At 41.9% G+C, this 19,125-nt stretch overlaps 2 protein-coding genes and 1 long non-coding RNA gene across 9 annotated transcripts in view; 1 reads left to right on the top strand and 2 right to left on the bottom strand.

Annotated features, from left to right (window-relative positions):
• Positions 1-3,226, bottom strand: part of LOC110498982 (phosphatidylinositol 3,4,5-trisphosphate 3-phosphatase and dual-specificity protein phosphatase PTEN) — an 18,779-nt gene extending 15,553 nt beyond the window's left edge. For 2 of the 4 annotated variants that reach the window (XM_021575747.3, XM_021575748.3), the window contains exon 1: positions 653-3,226. In XM_021575747.3, coding sequence (XP_021431422.1) covers positions 653-731 — 79 coding nt within the window. In that variant the 5' untranslated portion in view covers positions 732-3,226. The remainder of the gene's footprint in view (positions 1-652) is intronic. The other 2 variants (XM_021575749.3, XM_021575750.3) reach the window with 1 other exon arrangement.
• On the top strand, positions 2,452-13,065 carry LOC110498983 (outer mitochondrial transmembrane helix translocase). 4 transcript variants are annotated; one of them, XM_021575754.3, is made up of 10 exons: positions 2,452-2,551; positions 7,397-7,582; positions 7,747-7,812; positions 8,400-8,520; positions 8,647-8,847; positions 8,969-9,075; positions 10,759-10,848; positions 10,981-11,031; positions 11,117-11,253; positions 11,431-13,065. In XM_021575754.3, the coding sequence occupies exons 2-10, from the start codon at positions 7,409-7,411 to the stop codon at positions 11,549-11,551; spliced, it is 1,068 nt and encodes a 355-aa protein (XP_021431429.1). In that variant the 5' UTR covers positions 2,452-2,551; positions 7,397-7,408; the 3' UTR covers positions 11,552-13,065. The 4 variants fall into 4 exon arrangements, with proteins under 4 accessions (XP_021431429.1, XP_021431427.1, XP_021431428.1 ...); XM_021575752.3 differs by having other exon boundaries at positions 7,714-7,812; XM_021575753.3 differs by having other exon boundaries at positions 2,530-2,587; positions 7,714-7,812.
• On the bottom strand, positions 12,908-19,125 carry LOC110498984 (uncharacterized). The gene is made up of 4 exons (XR_016489359.1): positions 18,916-19,125; positions 14,531-14,627; positions 14,210-14,382; positions 12,908-14,080 (listed from the first exon to the last, which is right to left on the bottom strand). It is a non-coding gene; the product is annotated as an uncharacterized LOC110498984 (long non-coding RNA).

Below are 19,125 nucleotides of genomic sequence, written 5' to 3'. Positions count from 1 at the left end.
ATTATTTTGTAGGCCAGAGAACTGCAACAATGCGTCGCAAAAGGTTGATCTCTTTGTTCCCCATCCAGGAGTTAGCTGGCTATATTAGCTAACTAACCAGTTGACCAATTTACAGTTGACAACCAAATAATTAATCAAGACTTCACATTATCAACATCAATTAACTACAGAACATTAGCTAGCCTAGATACATTTTCCTTATGTTATGATGTTGAATCTCTCATTCAATCATGATGATGTGCAAACTACTAGCTAGCTAGCGTTATGCAAGTTATGGGATATATTTAGCCATCAAGACTGCATTTAATTGAACAGGACAGACACCTTTATCAAAAAGCAATTTAGCAAAGAGTAGGTTAGTGTCATTAGCTCCCTAACGTTAGTTAGTTATTATTATTTCACTATATATTTAAAACGTTAACTAGCTAACGAGATACAGATATATATATATATTCGAAGTAATGTTCACCGACTACGTTAGCTAGCTAATAATCTTATGGATAAAGGTTAAGTTATCAATATAGGCATCCATGTGTTAGCTACAGTAGCTAGCTAACTGGATACAGTAGCTAACAATTTAATATAGACAATGATGAACATAGACACATTACTGTAGCTAGCTAATATTACAGACATTGAACAAAAAGGATACAAGTCAAGTCCAAGTCAAACCCATCTTCCTGGTATCTCCTTTTGTTTCGGCTGACAATTTCTTTTATGATTGCAGCCATATCTGTGGCAGGAGTCTTTAACGTTTTTAAATTAAGAGAAAGTATCGTTGCCTTTGTATGAAATGTTGCCAATATTTTTCTCCCTCTCAATCCCGTTGGTGTCAAACGTTGACAGCTAGCTAAGCTAGCCCCGCTAGCTAGAATAGTTTCTGCTGCCGATAGGTCATAAAGGAGGGCCTCACTCCGTTCCACCACAGGCCCGGCTTCACAGGTCCCGCAATTTCACATAAAATCCCCCAGATGAATAGGTGATTAATTATCCAGCCCCCGGAGCGTTGTATTTCAAGAGAATACCAAGTATCTGATTTCGCCAAAAGCGCCGTGATTATGCCAGAAAAGTGGAGAGAAATCTCCCCGATGTTCCTTGCCCAGAAAAGTGACTGACACACTCGATCTCAGCACACACGTAGCTAGATATGGCTAGCGCATAGCATGTCAATTCTTTTAAAAAAAAAGAAAAAAAAAGCAGTCATCCGACAATTTTTTTTTAGGGAAAATTGACAGCCTCCAGTTCAAAGACTACAAATGTGTTCGATTTTTTATTTTTTTTATAACACGCCTGCCGTTCTTCCCTGAAACGTCCCTTTCCCAGTACTGACTCGTTTCTCCCAGCCCCAGGCTGCACTCGCGAACTTCCATCATGGCTTCCGTAAGTTCCGTTCCAATTGAAAAGGGCTACGATTGGACAGAACGTTATGCCGCAGTGTAAAATAGTTCATCAAAGACATCTATCTCTACGACAAATTGTAAAATATTGTAGAATACATTGACAAAGCTATCATTAAATGTCTCTTTAATCGAATAATTTAATTTATAATTAATTATTTTAATCGGTGTTGGAAGGACATGGGTACTGTAATTGGGGAAGTTACCAATATTTAATTTAGGATTCATGACATTGATATGTATATAATCAAATCAGAGACTTTGCGTTGTGCAACTATATACTCGATGTGCTGGATGCATTTGATGTAGCCTTTTTAAATAAGTACATTTCATTGTCTCATGGCATTGTATAAAATAGATGTCTATGGAGCAAATTGCAGGTGTATTTGATGAGGAATAAATACATTGTCTGTTGCCTTCTCACTATGCATAGACTAGGAAACAAAAATAAACAGTACTTGTTTATGCATTGCTCTCACCATTTCAATGTTTTGATACTTGACAACTTCAGAGTTGTTGCACATTATGCACCTTTTTCACAATGCATTACAGACTAGGAAACCAAAATAAACACAGTTGTTGCAGTGCGAGTATCTTGACTTTTCCTAGTTCTCTACCCAGACTGGAGTTTGTAAGCCAGTGTAGATGACAAGTACTAGTTGTGGTCACTGGACTTGCTGTGTTAGGGCGCCTCCTGTCAGATTTGCATGGAACATGATGTAAAGTACCTATATACACATTAAGTAACAATAAAAAAATACGTTTTATGAGAGGGGAGTACCTTCATTTGCACAATATGGGTTGTAGCCACCTCATTAAATCTAGTTTAACTTGTGTTGTTATTTACCTTAAATTGCATCGGTCTGTACTTTACTATTTATATTTTTGCCAACTTTTACTTTACCACATTCCTAAAGAAAACAATGTACTTTTTACTCTATACATTTTCCCTGGTACCCAAAATGACTCGTTACAGTTTGACAGGGAAATGGTCCAATTCCTACACTTATTGAGTACTTTTTTTCCATCAGTCCCATGCCACAGAAATATTGAGGAAATTATTTTAGTGTCTATTCCAAAACAGTAGGGGGCACCTATCACGCCGAGCCTCATGCTGACAACTCCCAGACAAGAGTAAGAGTCGGAAGCGCGAGGTGAGTGTCACACCAGTCCGTCCACATGAGCAAACGGTGATGGGTTATTTGTTTTTCTACATATGTTAAATGTTCTTATTAGAAATAGATGGATTAATCCAACACATTTCACAAGGTGTCCGGGCTAGCAGGATTTTTTCCCCCCTACAAAGTAACGACTAATTTTGGCAAGAGGCTGCATGCTAACTGGAAGGTCAAAGCTAGCTCTCAAACCGTTCTCCATTTGTAGGGTTTTCAGCGGTTACATTCGCCCACATTTGGCTCCATGTGAACTACAATTCCGACGCTGTAGTTTAGAAAAGGGGGCATATCAGTAGATTGACTTTCATATCAGCAAGACAGAATCACTCATAAAAAATATACTTACTGTAGCAGTTTTGCACAGAGCCACAAGCTGTGTGTGCCTCCAGTTGACGAACTAACTTGGGTATAAACAAAGGTGTTCAGATCACGGTAGATGGCTAATTAGCACAGATGGCCGCCTATGTCTTCCTTAAACAAGCGATGTAACGTGAAGATATGGCCATGTGGGAATACTAATGCCGTGTTTACATGATAGTAGGAGGTAGATGGCAAACCGGATGTCATTGTTTTCAATGAGAGCACGACTGTAAATGCCGGCGGTGAATCCCGTCAGCCGCCACGGTAGACTGGACTTGCCGCCAAAGTTCAAATAATTTAACTTCTGCCGTAGGTTCTAGAATTGTTTTCTACCGATGTTGATTTGTACTGATTGTTTACTGAAATCACTATAGCAACACATGTTTGCTTGGCTTTGCTGTCACCCTCCTTCTTACATGCTTGATCCGTTATGCCGGTTTTTACGTCCCTCGTCTAAACGCAGCATAACCCTAACCTAGCTTTCAAACTGAGGCATTCTGCCTTAGTTTTCAGCCATTAGCTTCGCCCACTTCTACCTCTTGTGAACTACAATCCGATACTTCAATAATCATTGCTTTCAAAACACATGGCCCTTATCTTTCATCAGCGAGAAAGAATCCTCCAAATAAAAAAAAATAAACTTACTGTAGCAGTTTTGCATAAATCCATACAGCAATGGATCCGACAAAACTACACTTCCGCTACAGTTCCAGAGTTACGCTTGATACACAGGTGTTCAGAGCATGCTAGGTAGCTAATTAGTACCGCTGGTCGCCTCTTGTCTTGTGTAAACAAGCGCTGTAACATGGAGATATGGCCTTGTGGGAACACTAACCTGATAAATGTGTAGTAATTTAACTTTTCGTTTTTTAAGTATTAATTGGGGACTTATTTGTGGGGAGTGTATATTTTTTTCTGGGTGATTTATGATGTTTTATGCCATGACTGTTTTTGTATTTTAAAGTGTGTGTGTATATATTTATTTATTTTAAAGGCTCCTGAGTTGCACAACGGTCTCAGGCACTGCATCTCTATAGACACCCTGGTTCGAATCTAGACCATCACAACCGGCCGTGATTGGGAGTCCCATAGGGCGGCTTACAATTGACCCAGCGTCGTCTGGGTTTGGCCATCATTGTAAATAAGAATTTGTTCTTAACTGACTTGCCTAGATAATTTAAAGTTGTTTTTATTTTTTTAATATAGAGATTTGATAAATGTTGTAATATTGACTTATTTTTAGTTTTTGTTGATATTTTTAACATTTTATTTAATTAGGCAAGTCGGTTAAGAACAAACTCAAGGGCCGACTGATGTCGAGATGTTGCTTCAATATATCCACAATTTTTCTTCCTCATGATGCCATCTATTTTGTGAAGTGCACCAGTCCCTCCTGCAGCAAAGCACCCCCACAACATGATGCTGCCACCCCCGTGCTCCACGGTTGGGAGGATGTTCTTCGGCTTGCAAGCCTCCCCCTTTTTCCTCCAAACATAACGATGGTCTTTATGGCCAGTTCTATTTTTGTTTCATCAGGCCAGAGGACATTTCTCCAAAAAGTACAATCTTTGTCCCCATGTGCAGTTGCAAACCGTAGTCTGGCTTTTTTATGGTGGTTTTGGAGCAGTGGCTTCTTCCTTGCTGAGTGGCCCTTTAGGTTATGTCGATATAGGACTCGTTCTACTGTGGATATAGATACTTTTGTACCTGTTTCCTCCAGCATCTTCACAAGGTCCTTTGCTGTTGTTCTGGGATTGTTTTTCACTTTTCGCACCAAAGTACGTTCATCTCTAGGAGACAGAGCGCATTTCCTTCCTGAGCTGTATGACGTCTGCGTGGTCCCATGGTATTTATACTTGCGTGCTATTGCTTGTACAGATGAACGTGGTACCTTCAGGCATTTGGAAATTGCTCCCAACGATGAACCAGACTTGTGGAAGTCTACAATTATTTTTCTGAGGTCTTGGCTGATTTCTTTTGATTTTCCCATGATGTCAAGCAAAGAGGCACTGTGTTTGAAGGTAGGCCTTCAAAGACATTGATAGGTACACCTTCAATTGACTAAAATTATGTCAATTAGCCTATCGGAAGCTTCTAAAGCCATGACATCATTTTCTTGAATTTTCCAAGCTGTTTAAAGGCACAGCCAACTTAGTGTATGTAAACTTCTGACCCACTGGAATTGTGATACAGTGAAATAATCTGTCTGTAAACAACTGTTGGAAAAATTACTTGTGTCATGCACAAAGTAGTTGTCCTAACCGACTTGCCAAACCTAGTTCAACAAGAAATTTGTGGAGTGGTTGAAAAACGAGTTTAACTGACTCCAACCTAAGTGTTTGTAAACTTCCGACTTCAACTGTATATATAACGTGTACATTTGTGTTGTACAATACAGGGCGCATTTGAAAAAGAGACCTAGGTTACATAAATACAAAACTTTGTTTCCAAAGCCGTACCGCAAGCGATGCGTTTTAATGTTCAGAACAGGCATTGAGATCTTAACAAAACACCCGCGGTCAGAAGATACTATCATCAGTAGGTGAAAAGGTAGTTGGCGGCTATGAATGAGTTAGGTCAAGCCAAGCTTTCGATTTTGTAACACGCAAAGTGAAACAACTAGCTAGCAAGTCATCTTTTCACAGTTTCAGTTATTGTCAATAGTCTGTATTGTAAAATATTTTTGGGGTAGACTTTTAAAAGGCCCAGAGCAGTCAATCTTGATTTTCCTCTGAACAACAATCTAAACGCAACATGTTAAGTGTTGGTCCCATGTTTCATGATTTGAAATAAAAGATCCCAGAAATGTTCCAAAGCTTATTTTTCTCAAATTATGTGTAAACATTTGTTTACATCCCTGTTAGTGAGCATTTCTCCTTTGCCAAGATAATCCATCTACCTGACAGGTGTGGTGTAACAGTATAACTTTAGACCGTCCCCTCGCCCATACCCAGGCGCGAACCAGGGACCCTCTGCACACATCAACAACAGTCACCCTCGAAGCATCGTTACCCATCGCTCCACAAAAGCCGCGGCCCTTGCAGAGCAAGGGGAACTACTACTTCAAGGTCTCAGAGCAAGTGACGTCACCGATTGAAACGCTATTTAGCGCGCACCGCTAACTAAGCTAGCCGTTTCACATCAGTTCCACTGGCATATCAAGAAGCTGATTAAACAGCATCATTTCACAGGTGCACCTTGTGCTGGGGTCAAAAAATGGCCACTCAATTGTGCAGTTTTGTTACACAACACAATACCACAGATGTATCAAGTTTTGAGGGAGCGTGCAATTGGCATGCTGACTGCTGGAATGTCCACTAAAGCTGTTTTCAGAGAATTGAATGTTAATTTCTCTACCATAAGCCGCTGCCAACTTATTTTTAGAGAATTTTGCAGTACGTCCAAACAGCCTCCAACAAATATCTGGCGTCGTGTGGGTGAGGGGTTTTCTGATGTCAATGTTGTGAACAGAGTGCCCCATGGTGGGGTTATGGTTTGGGTAAGCATAAGTTACGGACAACGTAAGGCATTTGCATTTTATCGTTGGCAATTTAAATGCATAGAAATACCATGACGATATCCTGAGGCCCATTCTATTTTTATTTTATATTTTTTTAAGCTATCTGTGACCAACAGATGCATATCTGTATTCCCAGTCGTGAAATCCAAATATTAGGGCCTAGTCAATTGAAATAAATTCATATGATTTCCCCATATGAACTGTAACTCAGCAAAATCTTTGACATTGTTGCATTTATATTTTTTGTTCAGTATATATAGACTGAGTATACCAAACATTAGGAACATCTTCCTAATGTTGAGTTGCACCCGTCCCCTCCCTACAAAGTTTACTCTACAAGGTGTCGAAAGCTTTCCACAAGGATGCTGGCCTATGTTGACTCCAATGCTTCCCACAGTTGTGCCAAATTGGCTGGATGTCCTTTGGGTGGTGGACCATTCTTGATGCACACAGGAAACTGTTGAGCGTGAAAAACCCAGTAGCGTTGCAGTTCATGACACACTCATACCAGTGCGCCAGGCACCTACTACCATAACCTGTTCAAAGACACAAATCTTTTGTCTTGCCCATTCACCCTCTGAATGGCACACATACACAATCCATGTCTCACTTGTCTTTAGGCTTAAAAATCTCCTTAAACCGGTCTCCTCCCCTTCATCTACACTGTTTTGAAGTGGATTTTACAAGTGACATCGATAAGGGATGATAGGTTTCACCTGGTCAGTCTGTCATGGAAAGCACACGTGTTCTCAATATTCTGTACACCCAGTGTATTTCCACACTGAGGTTGGAATAATTCTGTGAAATTGTGAAAATGATTCTAATGCCCTTTTAGTGTTTTGGTTGGATGGAGTTTTGGCCATAGTAGCTACTAGCCAAGCTTTATTGTTCAATTTCAACTGTGATTAAGTTGGGAGAATTCATTTTTTTCCCCCATCCTGCAGACATCTAAGAAGATGGTATTGAAGGAGATTCCAACTGAAAGTGTTGCCCGGCCCTTGGGCCGGAATGAAGTTATTGGTTTACTCTTCCGACTGACTATATTTGGTGCAGTCACCTACTTCACCATAAAGTGGATGGTTGATGCCATTGATCCCACAAGGAAACAGAAAATGGAAGCACAGAAACAGGTGAAGTTTTCAAATATAGACAAGTTTGACCTGTTTGATTCTGAGCATCTTCTGTGGATTATGTATCATGTTTGTTGGGACTGTATTGTAATGTGCAAAGGTAGATGGCTATTTACAGTTGGGGTTTTTAGGCAGAGAAACTCATGAAGCAGATTGGTGTGCAGAATGTCAAGCTCTCAGAGTATGAGATGAGCATCGCAGCACATCTGGTGGACCCACTGACCATGCAGGTAAGAGAGCTGCATCAATACACAATTTCTTGAACACAAAACCTCATGAAAATAGTATACAAAACATTAAGAACACCTTCCTAATTTTGAGTACCCCCGCAATTCATTGATGCATGAAAAAAAGCGTTCCACAGGGATGCTGGCCCATGTTGACTCCAATGTTTCCCACAGTTGTGTCAAGTTGGCTGGATGTCCTTTGGGTGGTGGACTATCCTTGATACACATGGGAAACTGTTGAGTGTGAAAAACCCAGCAGCGTTGCAGTTCTTGACAAAAACCGGTGCACCTGGCACCTGCTACCATACCCCGTTCAAAGGCACTTAAATCTTTTGCCTTGTCCGTTCACCCTCTGAATGGCACACATACACAATCCATGTCACAAGGCATAAAAATCTTTCTTTAAGCTGTTTCGTCCCCTTCATCTACACGGATTGAAGTGAATTTAACAGGTGACATCAATAAGGGATCATAGCTTTCACCTGGATTCACCTGGTCAGTCTGTCATGGAATGAACAGGTGTTCTTAATGTTTTGAACACTGTGTATGTTTATGCCTCACAACTAATCAATGTGATGCTCTCTCTACAGATCACATGGAGTGATATTGCTGGCCTAGATGAGGTCATCACTGAGCTGAAAGACACTGTCATACTTCCCATCCAGAAGAGACACTTGTTTGAGGGATCCAGACTGCTTCAGCCACCAAAAGGTGAGTCTCTTGTTTCATAAAATATTAGCTTATTGAGACCAGTAGTGATAGACACAATGCATGTGAAGGTTCAACAGACCACCGTCAGTCTTTAACACTCCTCGTACCTATTTATTATGATAACAGGTGTGCTGCTGTATGGACCACCTGGCTGTGGAAAGACGCTGATTGCCAAAGCAACTGCCAAGGAAGCTGGCTTCCGCTTCATCAACCTGCAGCCTTCCACCCTCACAGACAAGTGGTATGGAGAGTCCCAGAAACTGGCTGCTGCCGTCTTCTCTTTAGCCATTAAGCTCCAGCCCTCAATCATCTTCATCGATGAAATTGGTAAATGCTTATTTTACTGTTGGTATACAGTACTTTGACATCTTGTCTGGGTACTTAAGTTAAGCCAGTTTATGTAGTGATCATAACCACCTCCTGTTGGTCCTGTAATTTTCTGTTCCAGACTCTTTCCTGAGAAGCCGTTCCAGCTCTGACCACGAGGCCACAGCCATGATGAAGGCTCAGTTCATGAGCTTGTGGGATGGGCTGGAAACTGACTACAACTGCCAGGTGGGTCCATCATGAATGAAATACAGTGGGGCAAAAAAGTATTTAGTCAGCCACCAATTGTGCAAGTTCTCCCACTTAAAAAGATGAGGCCTGTAATTTATCATAGGTACACTTCAACTATGACAGACAAAATGAGGGGGAAAAAATCCAGAAAAATCACATTGTAGGATTTTTTAATTAATTAATTTGCAAATTATGGTGGAAAATAAGTATTTGGTCAATAACAAAAGTTTCTCAATACTTTGTTATATACCCTTTGTTGGCAATGACAGAGGTCAAACGTTTTCTGTAAGTCTTCACAAGGTTTTCACACACTGTTGCTGGTATTTTGGCCCATTCCTCCATGCAGATCTCCTCTAGAGCATTGATGTTTTGGGGCTGTTGCTGGGCAACACTGACTTTCAACTCCCTCCAAAGATTTTCTATGGGGTTGAGATCTGGAGACTGGCTAGGCCACTCCAGGACCTTGAAATGCTTCTTACGAAGCCACTCCTTCGTTGCCCGGGCGGTGTGTTTGGGATCATTGTCATGCTGAAAGACCCAGCCACGTTTCATCTTCAATGCCCTTGCTGATGGAAGGAGGTTTTCACTCAAAATCTCACGATACATAGCAGCCATTCATTCTTTCCTTTACACGGATCAGTCGTCCTGGTCCCTTTGCAGAAAAACAGCCCCAAAGCATGATGTTTCCACCCCCATGCTTCACAGTAGGTATGGTGTTCTTTGGATGCAACTCAGCATTCTTTGTCCTCCAAACACGACGAGTTGAGAGTTTTTACCAAAAAGTTATATTTTGGTTTCATCTGACCATATGACATTCTCCCAATCTTCTTCTGGATCATCCAAATGCTCTCTAGCAAACTTCAGACGGGCCTGGACATGTACTGGCTTAAGCAGGCACTGCAGGATTTGAGTCCCTGGCGGCGTAGTGTGTTACTGATGGTAGGCTTTGTTACTTTAGTTCCAGCTCTCTGCAGGTCATTCACTAGGTCCCCCCGTGTGGTTCTGGGATTTTTGCTCACCGTTCTTGTGATCATTTTGACCCCACGGGGTGAGATCTTGCGTGGAGCCCCAGATCGAGGGAGATTATCAGTTGTCTTGTATGTCTTCCATTTCCTAATAATTGCTCCCACAGTTGATTTCTTCAAACCAAGCTGCTTACCTATTGCAGATTCAGTCTTCCCAGCCTGGTGCAGGTCTACAATTTTGTTTCTGGTGTCCTTTGACAGCTCTTTGGTCTTGGCCATAGTGGAGTTTGGAGTGTGACTGTTTGAGGTTGTGGACAGGTGTCTTTTATGCTGATAACAAGTTCAAACAGGTGCCATTAATACAGGTAACGAGTGGAGGACAGAGTAGCCTCTTAAAGAAGTTGTTACAGGTCTGTGAGAGACAGAAATCTTGCTTGATTGTAGGTGACCAAATACTTATTTTCCACCATAATTTGCAAATAAATTCATTAAAAATCCTACAATGTGATTTTCTGGATTTTTTTCAATTTTGTCTGTTATAGTTGAAGTGTACCTATGATGAAAATTACAGGCCTCTCTCATCTTTTTTTAAGTGGGAGAACTTGCACAATTGGTGGCTGACTAAATACTTTTTTGCCCCCACTGTACAAGGATCACGTGACACCTGTCTGGTTCAATCTGTTTCTCACTTGCCTCTCACCTTTTCCACATGCAGGTCATCATTATGGGGGCCACTAACCGTCCACAGGATCTCGACTCTGCCATTCTGAGGAGAATGCCCACAAGATTTCACATTAATCAGCCTGTGAGTATGTTCACAAACTGTACACATGTTTATCAGTACTATGAATATGTTCTATGATATGATTATGCAGTACTATATGAGATTACCTAAAATGTATTTAAGTCCTGCTAAAAAAGTATTGTTTTCTTGCAGAATGTCAGGCAGAGGGAAGAAATCTTGAAACTCATATTGGACAATGAAAATGTAAGTTCTACGTCTAAGTCATGCTAATTAAGTTATGCTTTTTGGCAGTGTGTGTTTTCACTAAACTTCCCCATGCATTTCCCAGGTTGAGCCCACTGTTGACTTTGTTGAGATAGCGAAGGAGACTGATGGATTCTCAGGGAGTGACCTCCGAGAGTTGTGTAGGGACGCTGCTCTGCTCTGCGTGCGGGACTTTGTCCATAACACCCATGCCAATGACAGGTACCACACCCCTTATTGAGCCCTTCCTCGAGGACCAATTACCACTGTCTTACATTGCCGTTTTATATATGAGCATTCGTAGTGATTAGAGATGTCACACAATTCCAGTGCCTTCTGCAGTTACCAGCAATATACTGACCTTTTCTTTGTCTCCTGGCTCCCTCCTCCCCCCTCCAGTCTAGAAGAGGACTGCATCCGGTCCATCCAGCAACAAGACATGCAGAGGGCCATCCAGAAGATGAGGAAGTCCAAGTCTGCAGGGGGACAGAGCGTACTGATGCATGCTGCTATGGATTGAGACTCGATGTGCAAAAGAGAACTATTAAGCCTCTGGATATGTTTTCCTTATGTATAAAGAGTACTGTTTGAAACCATGAAGAGATGCACACAATGTAATGTCTATCATAGTATCACTTTGTAACATTTTTACTTCAACAATTAATTTAGAACATTTGGTTTGTTGCATTTATATTAAATATAATGCAATTTATTATCTTGGAAGTTAGGAGTTACATAATACTTGTATTGGTGTTCGTTTCTTATCCATATCTGCTCAACCGAGGTCTCACCGAAGCATGCTCTCAGACTGCAAAATATGAGCACAGCTTTGGATCCGTTCAGGTTTGACAATACATTTGCTCGTCCTTATTACACACACAGCAATATTGATTTAGCCTTGGGCCTTTCACCTTCCATTTTTATCTGAACATGAAATGTTTCTTTTGGTACTGTATATTTAGAAGTATTATTCTTTTTTCAGGAAAGCTGTTAAACTAGCTCGTGTTACATCTGTATTAAAATATGCTACTTTTAGTAGGCACTGTCATCCTTTGACTATTAGCTAAATGTTATGCAATGAGTGGTTCTCGGATGTCTGAATTATATGCGTTAGATCATACATTTTATCATGCATGATAAAAGTTTCTATATCAGAAAGAGCAATTCAACTTTTCACCAAAAGTGAATTATCGCTGTGGATGTTGTGAAGAGAACATGATGCAACGATGCTTGAGGTAAAGATTACAGTGTCATGTCCTTCCATTTCCTTCTAGTAAATACATAAGGGTAGGTTAGAGCTGTAATATCGTGAGCTGCTAATGTTAAGGTATTATTCATTTATTATTCAAGTTGACTTTTGTTTTTAAAACTTCAATAGATCAGGAAACCTGTGTGACAGGTTGTGTGTCTGTTGTGCTTTCAGGTCCTTTTTATGTCCCCTTGTCAGTCCAGGTTTCATTAACAGTAGAATATAGAAACTGCTTGTGAATACTTCCTGTGCCGTTTGCCTCTTATGCTGCATTCATGTGCTAGTCGGAACTAGGAAACTCGGAAATGTCAGACTTGCTAACTGGTTGTAGTTTAATAACCAGTTAGCAAGTCAGAAAATGTCACGAGATTCCTAGTTCTGACTAGCACGTGAACACAGCATTATAGTTTCTGTTTATCTCTTATGATGACCAGGATGCTTAATTGTTGGGTGATTGATTATTTATTCATGACAAACTTCTAGTATCTCCCACAAGCAACAGCCATTAGAACTTGTAAATCTATTGAATGTGTGATTGCCAATTCATAGTTTACTTGAATGACAAGTTCTGTGGACATATAGTTTTGGGGATTGGTGGAAAGTTTTGTTTAGATAAAATATGCTTGCTTTTCTTTTTTCTTTTAAATAATGGTATTGTTGATAAGCTCCTGATTGTGACTAATATGTTAATTGAATAATGTTTTTTCAGTTAACAAATCGGCCAATGTGCTTCGTTTCTATTACCCTGCATTCTGGTGTCTGCTAAAATATATTACACAAATACATCTTTTGATGTCATGTCATTGATTTGCTTGACATTTCCTATACTCTGAAAAGTATTCTGAAATATAAGAAGGTAAATACAGTCGTAGAACATGAGTTAATATGGCATCACTTGATATAGTTTCATTCCATTATACAAAGGTAGTTAAAACCCCTTCCACTCACATACCACAAACTTCTTGGTCACTCATCAATGGAATTACATCATGTCTTCTCACAGCTTAAAAAACATCTATCAGAAATGTTTTAAGTTACTACCTTGGCTGTTCAGATGCAGTTAAGATGCATAGATGGGTAACAAAAGTGATCTGTTAATAAAATATTCATATTGACTTCAACTTAGGTGCTTACAGATTCCCTTTGACCCACTCATAAAACTAAATGATATACAGTTATGAAAATAAATGTTTTTAAAGCTATCAGGCATGTATTCCATTTATGCCTAGATTTCCACAGTACTTGTTTGAAAATGAGAATATAAAATAGGAAGGAGTGATCCGTCTGTTCAAACCAGGATGTGTAGGTGTTCATTTGGCCTTCTGCAGGGAGCTGTAGTACTCTGTGAGGACCTTCCAGGCCTTATTGGTCACCCAGAGGGTTTTCCCCACTGCACTTCCCCAATCCTCATCTTGGTCACTGAGATTAACTCAAATTCCTGGTGTCTGGAAAGGAAGGTAAGAGAAAAATAGTGAAGCAGCTTGACTCTCTCAGAGATAGTAAAATGTTTCTTGAGCCCTAGTTATTGCTTACAACTAGATCCCAAGAGATTTTCCTGGTCAGGCCACATATAGTAGTCCGGAAAAACATTGCTATTGCTATGTCTATGAACCTCTCCTTATCATAGAAGTCCACAGTTCTTTGAGTCTTGTTGTAGGCAGAGGTGAGGCCAGGGGCCATGGGAGCTCATACAGGTCCTGTTTGGTTTCTGGGTGAGGCATGGGCCCGACCCACGATGTAGAAGTTGGCACCAGCTATCATCCGTGCCCTGCAGTGTGGCTCAACTGATGTGACCTGATTCTACTGAATGAAACAATACTTCAGAAATACTTCAGAGATTAGTGTCCAGTAAGTACAAGTTAAGACCAGTATGTACAAGTAAGTTAAAATATATTTAAGATGTAGTGCAGGTGGAAACCATTACTCTACCTCAGTGGGTCCGGCGTACATCATGGGGGAGGGGAATAAGAACCAGTACAGGCAGTATTACCATCCAGAAGAGTGTTGATGTGCAGAACCTGCAGGAACTCCCGCTCCCTCCAGAAGCCCTTGAGGGGGCTGGCCCAGCCATCCGCCACCACCTGCACCCACTGGAGGGGCAGCTACAGAACATACAGAAGAAGAAAAAACTGCCATAAGGGTGAGGTCAAATCAGGTGTTAACTACTCAACATGAAGGGTCAGCAGTTAAGTCTCCTCAAGATTGTACGTATCAAACCCCAAAAACATGCATACGAGAAGGATTCGTTACCTTGGTAATGATGACGGTGGGCGGCGTCTTGGCGTCGCTCAGTGCCAAGTCAAGCTTGTTCTCTGGCACAAAGAGCTCATTAACTTCCTCTGTCACACTAGTTGGCACAATACAAAACAAAGGGATCAATGTGTTAGTACATTAACAAACTTACACTGTTCAAAGGAGCCTGAAAATACTAATTTGAATCATTTCGTCCAATGACTAGGGCATTTTCGTCATGGTAGAGATAGGGCAGTACCAGTAATTGGAAAATACTAAATTAGCTACACCACAGACAGACGAGGCCCAACAAGGTCTCAGGGACCATAGATAGACAGTCCTATTACTTCAGCAGCTCGACCACCTGCTGGATGCACTCATTCGCTGAGATCTCTCCGGTCTTCAGCACGAGCTCAGGTAACTCAGGCTTCTCCAAGAGTGAATCGATGCCCTTAAAGCCTAAGTGGAGAGGGTTAGGATACCTGTTCAGGACCTTGTCAATAATTGACACCTCTTTAGTGCTGTAGCTGTACATTCTATGACCCACTCTCTTTGCTTGTTTAATAGCATAGCATGTAAAGTGGTAGACTTTAAAGCCATATGATCTTTACAGTTAAATGTAGCTCTGTAATGTAATGTAAAAGAGAACTGGAACACTAGAGGGCAGAGTCAGTCAATCAATCAATCAATCAATCACATTTATTTATAAAGCCCTATTTACATCAGCCGATGTCACAAAGTGCTACACAGAAACCCAGCCTAAGACCCCAAACAGCAAGCAATGCAGATGTAGAAACACTGTGGCTAGGAAAAACTCCCTAGAAAGTCAGGAATCTAGGAAGAAACCTGGAGAGGAACCAGGCTCTGAGGGGTGGCCAGTCCTTTTCTGGCTGTGCCGGTTTGAGATTATAACAGTACATGGCCAAGATCTTCAAACGTTCATAGATGACCAGCAGGGTCAAATAATAATAATAATAATCACAGTGGTTGTTAGAGGGTGCAACAGGTCAGCAACTCAGGAGTAAATGTCAGTTGGCTTTTCATAGCCGAGCATTCAAAGTTAGAGACAGCAGGTGCGGTAGAGAGAGAGAGTGGAAAACAGCAGGTAGCATATCCAGTGAACAAGTCAAGTTCCATAGCAGCAGGCAGAACAGTTGAAACTGGAGCAGCAGCTTGACCAGGTGGACTGGGGACAGCAAGGAGTCATGAGGCCAGGTAGTCCTGAGGTATGGCCCAAGGGCTCAGGTCCTCCGGGAGGGGAGGGAAAGGGAGAGAGAGAGAGAATTAGAGGGAGCATTCTTAAATTCACACAGGACACCGGATAAGACAGGAGAAGTACTCTAGACATAACAGACTGACCCTAGCCCCCCGACACATACTATTGCAGCATAAATACTGGAGGCTGAGACAGGAGGTGTCGGGAGACACTGTGGCCCTGTCCGACAATACCCCTGGACAGTGCCAACCAGGCAGGATAACCTCACCCACTTTGCCAAAGCATGGCCCCCACACCACTAGAGGGATATCTTCAACCACCAACTTACTACCCTGAGACAAGGCTGAGTATAGCCCACAAATATCTCCCCCACGGCACGAACCCGAGGGGGGCGCCAAATCCAGACAGGAAGATCACGTCAGTGACTCAACCCACTCAAGTGACGTACCCCTCCTAGAGATGGGATGGAAGAGCACCAGTAAATCCCGGTTGAGAGAGGGGAACCGGCCAGGCAGAGACAGCAAGGGCGGTTCGTTGCGCCAGCGTCTTTCCGTTCACCTTCACAACCCTGGGCCAGACTACACCCAATCATAGGACCTACTGAAGAGATGTGTCTTCAATAAAGGTGTCTTCAATAAAGACTTAAAGGTTGAGACCGAGTCTGCGTCTCTCACATGGATAGGCAGACCATTCCATAAAAATGGAGCTCTATAGGAGAAAGCCCTGCCTCCAGCTGTTTGCTTAGAAATTCTAGGGACAATAAGGAGGCCTGCGTATTTACGGCAGGACCAAATCGGAGAGATAGGTAGGAGCCAGTCCATGTAATGTTTTGTAGGTTAGCAGGAAAACCTTGAAATCAGCCATAGCCTTAACAGGAAGCTAGTGTAGGGAGGCTAGCACTGGAGTAATATGATCACATTTTTGTTGGTTCTAGTCAAGAGTCTAGCAACCATGCTTAGAACTAACTGTAGTTTATTTATTATGTTCAACATAGGAGGGCCAAGCACAGGAAGCAGCTCTTTCAGTAGTTTAGTTGGAATAGGGTCCAGTATGCAGCTTGAAGGTTTAGAGGCCATGATTATTTTCATCATTGTGTCAAGAGATATAGTATTAAAAACCTTGAGTGTCTCCCTTGATCCTAGGTCCTGACAGTGTTGTGCAGACTCAGGACAACTGAGCTTTGGAGAAATAAGCAGATTTAAAGAGGAGTCCGCAATTTGCTTTCTAATGATCATGATCTTTATATCAAAGAAGTTAATGAATTTATCACTGCTGAAGTGAAAGCCATCCTCTCTTGGGGAATGCATTTTAGTTAGCGTTGTGACAGTATCAAAAATTAAATTTGGATTATTCTAATTCTTCTCAATCATGTTGGAAAAATAGGATGATCGAGCAGTAGTGAGGGCTCTTCGATATTGCATGATACTGTCTTTCCAAGCTAGTCGGAAGACTTCTAGTTTGGTGTAGCGCCATTTCCGTTCCAATTTTCTGGAAGATTGCTTCAGGGCTTGTGTATTTTCTGTATACCAGGGAGCTAGTTTCTTATGACAAATGTTTTTAGTTTTTTGGGGTGCGACTGCAAATTTAGTTCCTCGGTTAAGTGGTTAACTGATTTTTGTACTCCGGCATCCTTGGGTAGGTGGAGGGAGTCTAGGAATCTTTGGGTTGTCCGGGAATTTATAGTACGGCTTTTGAGGATCCTTGGTTGGGGTCTAAGGAGATTATTTGTTGCAATTGCAAACATTTCTGGTCCGATAGTCCAGGATTATGAGGAAAAACATTAAGATCCACAATATTTATTCCACAGGTCAAAATTAGGTCCAGAGTATGACTGTGGCAGTGAGTAGGTCCAGGGACATGTTGTAAAAACCCACTGAGTCAATAATGGCTCCGAAAGCCTTTTGGAGTGTGTCTCTGGACTTTTCCACGTGAATGTTAAAGTCACCAAAAGTGTGAATATTATCTGCCATGACTACAAGGTCCTATATGAGTTCAGGGAACTCAATGAGGAATGCTGTATATGACCCAAGAGGCCTGTAAACAGGAGCTATAAAAAGTGATTGAGTAGGCTGCATATATTTCATGCCTAGAAGCTCAAAAAACAAAAACGCAGTAATTTTTTACATTTGATTGAAATTTGCTATTGTAAATGTTAGCGCCTTTGCGGGATGCGCAGGGGGATATGGTCACTAGTGTAACCAGGAGGTGAGGCCTCATAACACAGTAAATGACGCCATTCCTCATTTACGGCGATGTTTCAGTCAGGCCAATCACATCAAGATGATGATCAGTGATTAGTTCATTGTCTATACTGCCTTGGAAGTGAGGGATCTAACATTAAGTAGCCCTATTTGGAGATGGGCGATATCACAATCTATTTCAATAATGACAGGGATGGAGGAGGTCTTTATTCCAGTGAGATTGCTAAAGCGAACACCGCCATGTTTAGTTTTGCACAACCTAGATCGAGGCACAGACACGGTCTCAACGGGGATAGCTGAGCTGACTACACTGACTGTGCTAGTGGCAGACTCCAACAAGCTGGCAGGCTGGCTAACAGCCTGTAGCCTGGCCTCCACCCTATCTCATTGTGGAGCTAGAGGAGTTAGAGCCCTGTCTATGTTCATAGTTAAGATGAGAGCACCCCTCTAGCTAGGATGGAGTCCGTCACTCCTCAGCAGGCCATGCTTGGTCCTGTTTGTGGGCGAGTCCCAGAAAGAGGGCCAATTATCTACAAATTCTATATTTTGGGAGGGGCAGAAAACATTTTTCTACCAGTGATTGTTGCGAGACTGCTGTAGAGCTCATCACTTCCCCTAACCGGGAGGGGGCCAGAGACAATTACTCGATGCCGACATCTTTCTAGCAATGAACACCTCGAAGAACGACAGCCCAGAGCAACCATGGATCTTCCTGGCTTCATCTCGGTCCTACGCACAGGAGGAAGAGACTGGGTAGCAAAAATCAACAGGATTGGTATCTTGATTTGACTTCTATAACAAAAACAGGTTTTCAAACCCAGATAGTAACAGAATTGAATGCAGAGACACAGTATAGCAGCTATACAAGCCAGTGCTCAGATCCATCACAGTGGATGATTTAGAGATGGCCCTTTGATAAGTTCCCAACTATCTCATATCAAGTGCGAATTGAACAGTCTGTCTGTTTATCCGTTTCACTCACTCACCTTAGTGAATGGAGCAATGAAGCTGGTGATGCAGGATCAATCCTGCGTCTGCAAACAGCTTGGCCACCTCAGCAATGCGCCCGATGTTCTCCCTGTCCACAGAGGTGAAGCCTACGTTGCTATCCAGTCCCTGTCGGATGTTATCCCCCTCCAAGGAGTAGCAGGGAATGCCAAGTACTCGTCCAGGGCAACGCCAACTGTTTTCTTTCC

The sequence above is a fragment of the Oncorhynchus mykiss genome, chromosome 20 (assembly GCF_057628025.1).
Source record: "Oncorhynchus mykiss isolate SJ-2025 chromosome 20, ASM5762802v1, whole genome shotgun sequence".
Classification (NCBI taxonomy): Eukaryota; Metazoa; Chordata; class Actinopteri; order Salmoniformes; family Salmonidae; genus Oncorhynchus; species Oncorhynchus mykiss.
Note: the sequence above shows the minus strand (reverse complement) of the source record. Positions and strands in the feature narration are given on the sequence as shown.

Coding starts and splice junctions, on each gene's coding strand:
- LOC110498983 (XM_021575752.3), top strand. CDS start 7,409: ATGGTATTGAAGGAGATTCCAACTGAAAGTGTTGCCCGGCCCTTGGGC. Junction 7,813..8,399: donor TGGACCCACTGACCATGCAG/GTAAGAGAGCTG, acceptor CTCTCTCTACAG/ATCACATGGAGTGATATTGC. Junction 11,032..11,116: donor TCATATTGGACAATGAAAAT/GTAAGTTCTACG, acceptor TGCATTTCCCAG/GTTGAGCCCACTGTTGACTT.